Genomic DNA, 12,665 nt, shown 5'->3' on the forward strand with positions numbered 1-12,665 from the left:
AAACGGATCTGTATCTGATGCATTTAGATACATACACACCAACTGCAAAGATCAGGAACTCTGCATTGAGTCTCTAGTGAAGGATTCAGGAATTCCAGGCGACTATGATGTTGATTAATTATCTTTTTATTTGGGATATGTCCTTCTCTGGTAGCATCATTTGGCGTGGTGGGCTCTCTAGAGCTATTTGCAGAGGATTTTTTGTGGTCCTTTGAGGTTCTTTAATAGGTTTCATTTAGTAGATTGACAGCTAATTCCAGCAACTCATCAGTTTGCTCCATGGGAGGGGAAAACCAACATCTGAAAGTTACCAGGTTTGGTGATTCGAACTTCTTGTGGACGTTCTACAGTCCTGAAATTCTGATCATTTTTCATTACATGTGTACCCACTGAGACATAAAAATGCAGAAATGTCTCGTAAAATTCGTAATGAAAACTCCTCAACTATCTCAGATTCATTCTTAGACATCTAAGTGCAGCAGTTTCCTTGACCTGCAGGGTAATCTTGGCTCTCATTTGTACTATGAAACACAGTTTTTATTCAAGACATTGAATTTTTACTTCCTTGTTCAGGTATTGGTGGATTTATGGTACGTCAGAGAAGTCGTACAGGGCAGGGGAAGACAAAAAGATCTCTCTCCAGGAAAGATTCTTCTGGATCTGTTTCTGAACAGTTGCCTGGCAGAGATGAAGGTAAGTGCAGGAATTTGGTATTAAGTGTTTGTTCATGCTTAATGCAGTAAAAGCAATACAGCTCATCAAAATGTGTGTTTGTCGTGATGGCTTTATTAATTCAACTGAAAATACCCATTCCTGCTTAGCTATAATTTCAACAGAGCCCATTATGTACAAAGAAACTGAGACAATGAATTGCAGGCTGCTGTAGGAGATAAATAGTGAGAATTATTATTATTATTACTATTATTATTATGTTAGATTTAGAGCAATTCTCTTTCTCCTAATGTAGCCCTGGACAAGGGGTGTCTTCTGGACCATCAGTTTTAATACTCAGCAGTGTTTCATATTCCATGAGTAGTGTGTCTAATCAATTTTTATAATTCTGTTCATGCTTTGGGAAATCCTTTATTAGAGAGTTTAGTGATATGTTATTGTTGGATGAAGAAAAAATTCCTTTTTATTTTAAGCCAGATATCGGATATCTGAGAGTTTCATAAGCTGTCCTCTTGTTTAATGTTATGAAAGATTATTTTTAAAAAATCATTCTAGAAGTATTTTTTAGATGTGTATCATATTTCCCCATCAGTGTTGCCTTCAGGGCTGAAGAATCCTTGACTTTGTTGGGTGCCTTTTCCCATGGCAGAGCCATTTTCTTACCTCTGACACTGCAGTTCTCAGTAGATTGGTCACCTGACAAGAAGTCAGATTTTATTCATGGGCCTTTTTCTCTTTCTTGCTGTGTGTGATTAGACTAAATTATTCCATCCATCTGAAGTTGCTCACACTATTCTAGAGAGTGTTGAGGGTAGATATGGAATTCAGGGTAGATGTGGAATATGTTTACTTCAGAGCCTGTTTCCTGGAAAGTCAGTAGAAGGAGGCAGCTGCTTCTGAAGGATGGCTGATACCACTCCAGTTAAAGACCCTGGCCTGAGATTTCTCCTGTCACTCTCTCCCTTCTGTTTAGATACTGTTTTTTTTACCTTTTGTAGGGCCAGACCAGTCTCTTGTAGGTTTATGCAACATGGTGGAGACTGGATCTTTGCTGCAGCATTGAGGCAGTGTTATTAAAATCTAACGTTCAAGTGTTGTGTGTGCTTGCATTTGTAGAACTACTTCACAAAGCCAGTAAACATTTCTTTACTCAGTGCAGCCAAATATTCTGATTAAGTTCCCAATCTTGGTATAGTGTTTGCTTTCTCTTCAATATTAGTGTTACAGCTGTGTTTCTTCTTTGTAAATAATACTTCAGTCTAGCATACTGCCTTATTTCAGGTTGTGCTGAAAATCTTGTGTTAGATCTTTTCATTTGCATAGAGGTCTGCTCCTTTAAGTAAAACTTTTTTTAAAACTTGGCTAAAAAGCTAATTCCCCATTCTGGGTAACACTACAGTGCATATTGTTAAAAAGGAGTATTCTTAAACAAGTATTCTTCAGTTAAAAGTTGGAGGTTCTTTGTGTGCTCAGGCACAATTGCTAGTTGAGAAAAATACAGATCATAACTTGCCAAGTGCCTCCTTCTCAGTGGCCAGTACTCATCAGCTATAGCAGGATTTTTTGCAACCTTGTCACATCCACTCCTTTTCTCTGTAAAGCTTCCCTCTCAGACAGTGCAGAGGTCAGTGTTGGTGAACCTCATTCCACTCATGGTCCTCTGGATATCCTACAGGAGATCACTGCAGTACAAAGCAGAGCTGATTTTATTACCATGATAATATGGTTTCTTAAATAACTTGCCAGAGTCCTTAACTTCATGTAATTTGCTTTGGCAAGACAGAAGTAGCAGAACTTGAAAAGTTCTGCATTACCTGCAGTGTTTTTCTTGCTCTGTTGTAATAAAATACTGAATGATTGATGAGCACTATGTGCTTTTGTGTTTATTAGAAAAAGCAGTGCCACTTTGAAATATGACAGCTGAACAAATGTGTAATTTTTCTTGAAGGGCTTCTTTATAGATTTCTTTTTCTAGGCTGTTCATTATTGATATGATAGTTCTTTCTCAGATTTTTAAAAAAGATAAGTTTTTTACTTCTAATTTGAGAAAAAATAGTGTATGAAATGAAAGGGGGTTAATGTATAACTCAGCATTGATGACACTGGAGGTACTTCTTCAGTGGAATTGTCTTTTCAAATATCTGGTTGAATGGCACCTATAATTTCTGTCAAATTGGCAAATTCTTAGGTTGCCTGGGAAGCAGAAGTTAAAGGTCTGTGTGTACCTGGGAGGTACAACAGTGATGTGGCTGGTGTCACATCTGGCATTTCCTGCTGCCAGAGCCTGGGTGGTCAGGGCAGTTCACAGCTGGATAAAAGCCACTTTGGAATGCATCTGGAGTGATGTGCAGTAACCCACACACCCAGAGGTAGCCAGATGTACTGCCACTGTACCTTTAGAGCAAAATACTGAATGTTTTATTTACTTGTGCCCTGATATTCCTTTGTAGGTTGGACAGAGCAGCTGCCAGACACTCCAGTTGAGGAGTCTACCCCAGCTTCTGAAAGTACTGAGAAAATCAAAAAGCGTTACAGGAAAAAGAAAAATAAACTCGAAGAAACCTTTCCTGCCTACTTGCAGGTAAAGCTGGTAGTCTGCTCCTTGTGCTGTAAATCTGTTTAAAAGCCTACTCTTCATTTGTTTTTCATAGTTCATTTTAATCAGTAATGTTTCTTTTCTGATTCCAAGATGATGATTTAAATGAAATGGGTTTTCTGTAAAGAACGTTCATGAGCTTGTACAGGAAGGTGTATATTATGTTAAATCTCCAGGATTCTGGGGAATCCTTCTCAATGTATTTGGATCTCTCCTTGTTCTGAGAGATCAGATGGTTTGGAAAAATTATTTTTCTGCTCTCTGAACGGCCACATGATGTTTCCACATTCAGCCCTGTAGGATGTCTTAGCCTGATCAGGCCACGCCCTCAGCTTCTCATTTAGCTTATTGAGGATTATAGAACATGATTTGATAAGGGAAACTTGTTTCCTACGGTTTTAGGGATTTATATGCCCTGCATCTCCCTACCACAATAATGTCTGCTCTTCCCTCCCATTGATTTCATGGTGTCCCTGGCAGGTAAGAGGCAGCAGTTGTGGATAATAACCAGGATGTAAATGGTGATTGAACAATCTTCCTTCCATTAATCAGGTTACAAACTGGCTGGTTTATATATATATGTATCTCATTTATTTGGCTTGTTCTTCTCAGCCACCTTCTTCATGGTGAAGGGAACTTTTTAAAGTTACAACTTTCACTGTCTTGTAGATGTACACCAAACTTCATGGCATGAACTGTATTGGGATTGAAAGCAGAGAACTAACAGAGAGGCAGAACATTTTTCTCTTTAAAAAATAGTATTTCATAAGTGGGGAAGTGACTTGGAAAGAAAATACCTACCTTAATAACGTTTCCTTTGGACTAATAAGGATATATTTTTTTAATGCATGTTTTACTCCTTTAAAACATAGAATATTTCTTAGATTCTTTGTTGGTATTACAATAATTGCTACTGAAAAATCTTTATTTAGACTTATTTTTTCAAACTGTGTCCTAAATCAAGATTTTAAAGACAACATGGGAACAGAAAGGTTGTTATATAATGAATAAAGGTTGACAGATTACTGAGTATTCAGGCTTAGGTGAGTGATAGCTGTTACATAATATTTTTAAAGCCACTTTTATAGTGCAAGTTAAGCATCTTCAGGTGTTTTGTTATTGCAATTAGACACGAGGATGATTTTGTGAAATGCAGTGTATGGTGATTCTCAAAGTGGAACCAAGGTTCTACATCAAGTTGCCCAGTAATGTGCCCTTTCTTCAGCTGTCCTTTTTGTGCAAGGAGAAATAGTTTAAATAATAAACAAATTGTGATAGATAATAACACTGTGTTTGGTACACTGTCTGTGCTACACGTGTGTAAGAAGACTAAAGATTTTCTGTGTAACCTTAAGGCATGAGTTTAATCCTAAAACTTTGGTAATGTAGCTTCCTCAGGTAAGTTGTAGCCACTAATGCACTCCTCATAGCCTGGAAGAGATATTGCCATACTGGAATGTTTGTGACACTGAGACTGTGCTTTTGTATTATTACTAATCCTTGGCTTTTAATTTTAACTTTGTCATTTACTCAAATTTATCAGTCAATACGTGTTCTTCCTACATTAAATCATTTTGTCTTCTTTTCAGGAAGCTTTTTTTGGGAAAGACTTACTGGATACCAGTAGACAGAACAAGATGAGCCTGGATAATTTACCTGAAGAGTCACTTCCACTTTCATGTAAAACAAACTTGGCCACCAATTTCCTGGATCCTTCATCTGACCCCCTTCTTAGCTCCACCTCCACTCCAGCTCAGGCAAAACTGGGACCTCAAGGTATGCAAACCTGACCTTAGTGATAGTTCAGTAGTTTGATTTTATTGTGATGTCTGGGGCTTTTCCACTCTATTTTCTTCTTTCCTCCCATGGTTTGTCTGCTGTATTTTTCAGTATTCTATATATGAACTATCCTTGTGAGGTTAACTAACACTGATATTTAGTGATATTCTTCTCAAGGGCTCCAGCTGTTTCAGAAAGAGCAGTGGATGACACAACAATTGGCACTTAAAGCAAATCTGCAGCATCTTGACTATAATATCCATAGCTATAAAATCCATGAAAATTAGCTCTTTGTAGGAAATAGCATACAGTTCATTATAGAAGAAAACATAGATACTCTCATTAAAAGATATTTTTAGTAGTTTAGTGAATACTAGTTGGATGAATATCATCCAACTATTCTTTTCTTTACTGTTTTAGATTATTTTAGGGGTTTTTTAGGGTTATTTTATTTTTAGGATTATTTTAGGCCAGTCTCCTTGGAATTTTTGTTTCACCATGCCCTTTCTGAACATGTGTGCCCTTTCCAGGTACAGTTTGTAGCCCCTAGGCAATCTTTTGCTTCTGCTATTGCATAATCTTACTGAAGGTTCTGCTGAGAGTTTTGAAAATAGCCAGAGGGTTGTAAAGTGCTGCTGAAATAGCAGCCTCACACAAAAGAGCAATTAAAACCTTACTGTCTACTTCAAATTATTTTTTCTCTGTCTTGTAGTAAGTATATGCTGTTTGCTAGAGGTATCTTTATTTTAAGAAACTGCTACTATTTCTTTTGTAGATTAATTAATTTATGGCTTGTGTTTCAGCTGAACCCCAAAGTTTTTCCATTTATAGCTGTTTGCACACACTATCACAGTTCCCACTGTCCAGAGAGTCATTTGAAGAAAGGTCACCTATTTGTGATTGTTACCCAGTGAAAATCTGCTAAATGAAAAGCAAAAGGCTGTGTTATAATTAAACATTGATTCTTCTATAGTTGAAGTTGTGAGTAATGGAGAATGCAAAAAAGTAACTTCCCTTAAGGTGAAGCAGCTGGAAATGAAGTGTTGCATGGTCTGTATTTCCTTAGTTCCAGCACTAGAAGAAGATAAGCTCTCTAGGACTTTTTTCCACCCTGGCTTTCTTTTGAAGCCAGAGAAATTCAACTTCAGAAGTCTTTGCTGGCCTATCCAGCTGCAGGCTTGAAGTCATAATGTGTTCGTGTGCTGTGGTAGTACAGGGGTTTGGAAATTAATGAAATTGACGTTAATTTAATGGTCTATTTTTCCATAGTCTGAAAGTTCTTCATAAAAAAGCAGAGTTGTAAAACTTTGTAGTTTTGTCTTCTTTTTATTCAGAAATAAATAATAAAAGGTGGCTATTAATAAATAAATCACCAGTGGTTTTAGTGGATAACCTGCTGTCCTTGTCATTTGGCATGTGGGACACTCAAAGGACAGGAACATTCTTTCTCAATTCTCTTGCAACTGTTCAGATTTCCAGCCAAAACTGTGTCCAGCTGCAGCTGTTTGGTGTAGTTGGGGCACCAGTGGGTGAAGTCACCAGCCAGTATTGATCAGTTCCAGTGCAGTTCTGAACTTTTTGCTTCTGACTTTCTGGGACACAGTTATTTCCATGATAGCATCCCCCTGTGTGAGAGGTTCACTGGCTAATTGCTGAGCTCTCTTCTGGCTGGAGCTGTAGAGGAGCTGCAGATGAGAACAATGTCCCAGGGCACTGTGGTGTTTTCATCATTTCCATACAGACCTGGCTGTGGAGCAGGAACAACATGAACTGTTGGTTCCCTGTACTGGGGGGCTGCAGGACTGTGATTTCACCAACTGTGATGTTTTCCTACTCTGCCACTTCCCACAAGGATTGCTGACTCCTGTGAGAGCCCTTCCTTAATTGCACAGGTCTTTTCCACAAGGAAAATGTTCTTCTCTTGGAAACTCCACTTGTATAATCCCAGGATGAAGGGTTGGATATGTTTGTTCATCTTCCAGAAGGCTCTTAAGAATCTGAAGAAGTGACCCTGCTGTGCTTTCCAGCAGGTACCCAGCACTGCTGGGGAGGGCAGTGTTGTGTTCAGGCTGCTCCTGAGCTGACAGTGCATTTCAGGGACATGTTCTGGGATTTATTTATTCTCACACCTTAGTTAAGGACAGCTGGACCTTTCACTAGCCAGAATTGCAGTGGTGATGGGGATTGGCAGAGCTGGACAGAAGAGGGGTTTGGGAGTCCTTTGTTTGCTGTTAATTTCTAGAAACTGTGACTGAAGTGAACTTCAGGCTCCCAGCCCTGCTTTTTGTCTGACAGAGAGGTTGCTGGTTTTACTTTCAGCTAGAAAACTCACCTTTCCTGTGTTTATATAACATGTGGCACACTCTGTTCTGCATGGCACCAACCCTTAAATCACTTCCAAGTGCTGGAACAGAGTGCAAAGGTTTGCTCACAGGTTCATGGGTGAAGTTGAAGGTGTTGATTTAGATCTGTTGCATTCTGAGGACTGTCTGCCTCTCTCTTGAGTTTCCTGACCTGTGTGTCCCTGATGAAAAAGAAGTCACTTGGTGAGGTGTGTGCTGTGAAGGCTCTTGCAATGTGACCTTTCCTTTAGTTTGAAATAGCTTAAATTCAATGTATTTTTTCTGGAAGTACTGAAAAAGTCATCTGTTCAAGTGAGGACTCCAGAGAATGCTAAAGAAATTGTTCCCAGACAAAAGGAGAGGAGTTGTCTGAGTCTCTGTAACTGATTCAGGTGCTGCTGGGACATTTTATGACTAGAAATGTTACAGTGTGAATAAACATCTTCAGATGGCTGCAGCCTTGGGAGAGGCATCTTTATGATTTTAGAACTTCATAAATAAATAAATAGCTGCATTTGAGGGATCAGGCTCACAAGATAGCATTAGAACTGTACTCTCTTAGAGATCCAGCATTATAAGCAAATTATTTTCCTTTTTGCATTGTCTTGGCTTTCATCTCCATTCTGAAAGAGTCAAATTAATGAGCAGTATTGAACTGTTTGTTTGGCAGCAGATGTCAACCAGCTATTGATTGTGATCTGAAGCAGCTGACTCAAGTGATTTCGTTGTTTCCAAGATAATATTTAACACACATGGAATTAAAACAAGGAAAAAATAGAAGAAAAAAAGTAAAAACATGCTTTAGATTAGATGTCATGTGTGAGTTTTGTGGATTATAGATTCTATCCCTCTGCTGTCACCAACACTCAAGTCTTTTTATAGACTTAACAAACTCCATTTTGAAAGCAGGATGGTTTTTCCACCTTGTCTCATCGGAAGTCCGCTGTGGAATCTAATTTCCTTCATTCTTTGTGGAATCCTGATTTTCCCTCAGTTGCAGACCCTCAAATTTGAAGCCTGATTTGTAGCTATGGGTGGTAAACTTTGTATCTTTAAATGTTAGATCTTTTCACCTGAGCTCCTCCCAATATATATTTATATTCACACTAGGAGTTGAATTGCTAGGGCTGTGGAGAAAAGCACCATAACATAAAATACTAGAGAAGAATTAAAGGTTGCCAGTACAGTCCAAATTCTTCCTTCATGGGCTTTTTCCTCCCTGATAATTAGCTGCCTTCAAGCTAAGTTGAGGAAAGTTAAAGAAGGGCTAAGATCAATCCATCAGCCAGCTGAAGTCATCACATCACCTTGTGGTGACTGGTTACAGTTACTTGCATAATTAGACCAAATTGTCAGAAGGAAAACAAGTATTTGAAAAAAACCCAAACAAACTAAAAAACCCCAGAAAAAGAACGCACCAAACACCAACAACTAGGTTCTGTTGAGAGATTTAGATTTAACAGTACTTTTTATCAGGTACACAAATAACTGTGCCTGCAAAGTGGTGTGGTTTTGAGGCACTGGTAAATAGTTTTGCTGGTATCAGTAGGAGCTGTATTTTGTTTGTACATTTAAATTAACTGGTCTGCACTGGCTTATTAATCCACCTTGTTGAGTGGCAAATATAAAACCTGATTTGATTAGGGTGGTTTCATCTTGTCTGCATTACAAAGGGTAAAAGTGAAGAATAAAAATAGTAAAATGAAGAAAACCAATTTTCGTTTTGACTTGGTAATGGAAGAAGGGAAAAGGGTTGTCTCTGAAAATCAGCAGAAGGCACTTGTAATTCATTGTTAAACTTAGCAGCTTGGAGAATAATCTCATGATAGAAGTAAATCCTTGGCACCAGGCTCTGAATTAAGCCGTATTTTTTCCTGGGGTAGTTGGATTGTAACAATGGGAAATACATCTGTATTTGTCTGAAATGTGTGTGTTCTTTGGCTTTCTGGTCCCTCTTCAACCTGGCCATGTATTTGTTTTCCACATTATATATTTTATGATTTGTATAAATCCTTTTTTTCTGTTAAATTTATATTTGCCATCTCATCATGTTTTATTGGTCTGGCAGTGATTGCACATGTAGTCATGACAGTCTGCAGTTTTAGTGAATAATATTTTTCTCAACTTTTATTTGTTTGTCAAACATTTTTTGCAAATGTTGCACATCTGTAATAGTCCAAAGCAACTAGTTAATAAAACCAGATGGGCCATTTGGAGTAATTCCTCTCTAGTGAATTGGAGGTCAAGAAGATAATAGTATCCAGAATTTATTATTTAATATTAAAGAATTTATTGCTAGACCAGGCCAGTTTTTCCTAGATGGCAAACAAACATGACATTTCTATCTCTGGGTGTTACCATTCCATCAGGTTCTCTTCTGATCTTAAAAGTATCATCTTCCATTTCTATTTATTTACTCTTGTTTCTTTCTCCAGATTTCATTTCCCTATCAGGGTGTGGTAACCAGTTGCTTCTGTATTAAGAAAGAGTGGTGGTAAAAGAAGTAACTGATTACCTTTAAAAAAAAGCACCACTCCTGGATTTACTCTGAGCTGTCCTGTATAAAACCTTTTTGTTGACTTACAAATTCATGGGCCTTTGTATCTCAGAGGCTGCAAGTTCAGAGTAGATTTTGGGGTTATTTTTGCCCTGGAATCATCCAGTCTTTGTTTCACATGATGTAACCACATTATCACTTCTAATAAGACTAAACAATGTGAGCACATGCAGGTGGCTCAGTACTGGCAGGGAGGGGCTGCTGGTCAGCACAGTCTGTGACCCCAGGGACACCTGCAGTTTGACAGCATAGGAGACCCTTAGAGCCTGGTACATCTGTGTTTGAGGCTCAAGAACATCACCAGAGACGCAGAAATGTTGATTTTGTTCTTTGCATCTCCTACAGGCAGCACCGACGATCCTTTAGCTGATCTTTCGGAGGTCTTAAACACTGATGATGATATTCTTGGAATACTTTCTGATGATTTGGTAAAGTCTGGAGATCATTCAGGTATGTATGTCCATAGGGTCTCTCCCTATTGTTTCCTGTTTTTTCTCTTTATTATAGATGTATTTGTTATACTGTATCTGTAGGTTCTGCTCTAGGTCATTTCAGATACAATTTTCATATCTTAAGAATACCTTGGTTTGGAATGATTTTGCTTTATTCTGCCAAAAAAATGCCCAAACTTGTCAACATTTTGTTTTTACTTGGCTCTTTGCTTTGCTGCTTAAGAAAGGATAAAATGTAGCTGCCGTTGTCTCTCATACCTGCGTAGCTTTTTTCAGCATGCAGCTTTTTCTTTACTTTTTTTTGTTTTCGTGTTGTAATCATCCATTTTATCTGGTTTGGGTCCTGTAGGTCTTGATTTATGCACTTTCCAGGTTGAGAACTCACCCTCCCCATTTGGTAAGAATCTAAACAATGGATGATCCATGGTTAGCAGTAGCCCTCTTTTTCTAGTGGTTTTAGCTGAAAGAACTGCATGTGTAGAAATTGCTTCTCCTTTACTGTGTCACTAATTCATGTTTCATTTTCCACTCTGTGGTGTTTGAGTCTTAACACGACCTCTAAACTCTGCACTCTGCCTTTAAGAGTCCTGCATTAAGTTTTGCTTTTAGCTTTTGAAAACCTTCCTTAGTTTTTTGTGTTTCATTGTAAAAACCCATGCATTTTCTTGCTGCCACTGTAAATATTACTTCCTGTAGTAGTGTGTAGTTTTTATCATAATGGTATATTTTGTAAATGAAAAGCATTTTTATCAGTGTGAGTATATGAAAGCATGATTAAAGCAGTCAGTATCCTTTTGTTTTCGCTGGATAATGGTTCATCACTTTATGTAAAAGACAGGTTGACAATAAATAGAATGGCATGTTTCATTATTTTAAATTTGGGGTTATTTGGTAATTATTGCAGAAATATATTTTAAATACTAAAGGACACTACTCTTTTTTTCCCAGATTTTTCTCATTTGAGAGATTTATTGACTTGTTTGGGACGTTAGGAAATTTTTGTAGTGAGTTCTGTTTCCTTAGTGCCAGCAAATCACTTTGATGTAACCCATAATAGTTAGGATTTGTTTTTGAAAGAGAAACTTCTCTAACTTGTTTTATATTGGCTACACCTCAACGGAATTTCAGTAAATAATTTGTGTAATATTTGAAGTGAACCTTAAGGTACATGTGGATGAACCATGTTTACTACTGGTGTGATTCTTTTCAAAAAGTGAAAAATAGTTAAAGTGGAACAATATTCTGAAACCCATACATTTAAAACCATGCTGAACCTAAACTCAGTAGTCTTACTTCCTGTTCTTCCAGTTGCATTATATTCAATTAACATTCCTCAAACAATACAATAAACTGGAGGTAAAGAGTGGGAAGGTTTTTTTACCTTTTCCAATCAGTGTTTTGTTTTGCCTTACCTTTCAAGTATTAGTAAGTCCTGGTTTAATTGACAGCTGAATTCTAGGGGGAGGAAACAGGGTTTATGCTCTTTATTCAATACTAATAAAATTTGCTATTCATGTCTAATTTAATATTCTTTCTTCCTCCAGCTGGATTGGATATTGGCCCCATCTCTGATGATCCTTCTTCCCTGCCCCAGCCGAATGTCACCCAGAGCTCACGGTCACTGAGTGAAGAGCAGTTAGATGAAATCCTCAGTCCAGAGCTAGACAAAATGGTCACAGATGGTAATTTTTTTTGGTCTTTAATCTTGGTGTTCTACAGAACTTATGTAGAAATCATCTTTTCTTTTTTCTTTCCCCCAATGACACATCTCTGTATTGTAACAGACCTGTTTGGACTTGGTTGCACAATTACTTTCATTGCTTCCTCTGATGGTTACTTACCTTGTGTTGCCTTTGCTTTGTCCAGGTGCTATTCTTGGCAAACTGTACAAAATCCCAGGTATGTGTTCTGATCCTCCTTGTCTTTTATGGAACACAATTCACAAGCAATGCCAGCAACTCATGCAGAGTGTTTTTTGCAGAGCTGGGAGGGAAGGATGTTGAAGATTTGTTCACAGCTGTGTTGAGTCCAGCAGCCCCACAGCCAGCTCCTCTGCCACAGCCTCCTCCCCCACCACAGCTCATGTCTTTGCACAGCCAAGGTATGTTCCTCTGGTGCTTCTGTGGGCAGCAGCCTGGCCAGGAGAGTTGTGCACCTTTTAGTGCTGATGTGGAAGTAGGATTCATCTTATGCTGTGCAAAATTGTGCAATCTGCCATTGTTAATTTGTGAAATATTATTCTAAACCTGTTCTGAAGGGAGTATCTG

The 12,665-nt window shown here is 38.2% G+C and overlaps 1 protein-coding gene across 8 annotated transcripts in view; it reads left to right on the top strand.

Moving 5' to 3' along the window:
* The window catches only part of KMT2C (lysine methyltransferase 2C), a 190,834-nt gene that overhangs the window by 139,837 nt on the left and 38,332 nt on the right, over positions 1-12,665 (top strand). For 7 of the 8 annotated variants that reach the window (XM_084218310.1, XM_084218311.1, XM_084218314.1 and 4 more), the window contains 8 exons: positions 574-693; positions 3,123-3,253; positions 4,858-5,044; positions 10,292-10,396; positions 10,748-10,795; positions 11,943-12,080; positions 12,265-12,297; positions 12,380-12,499. In XM_084218310.1, the coding sequence (XP_084074436.1) occupies positions 574-693; positions 3,123-3,253; positions 4,858-5,044; positions 10,292-10,396; positions 10,748-10,795; positions 11,943-12,080; positions 12,265-12,297; positions 12,380-12,499 (882 nt within the window). The remainder of the gene's footprint in view (positions 1-573; positions 694-3,122; positions 3,254-4,857; positions 5,045-10,291; positions 10,397-10,747; positions 10,796-11,942; positions 12,081-12,264; positions 12,298-12,379; positions 12,500-12,665) is intronic. The other variant, XM_084218312.1, reaches the window with a different exon arrangement.

Source organism: Fringilla coelebs, assembly GCF_963513975.1.
Source record: "Fringilla coelebs genome assembly, chromosome: 1".
Taxonomy (NCBI): Eukaryota; Metazoa; Chordata; class Aves; order Passeriformes; family Fringillidae; genus Fringilla; species Fringilla coelebs.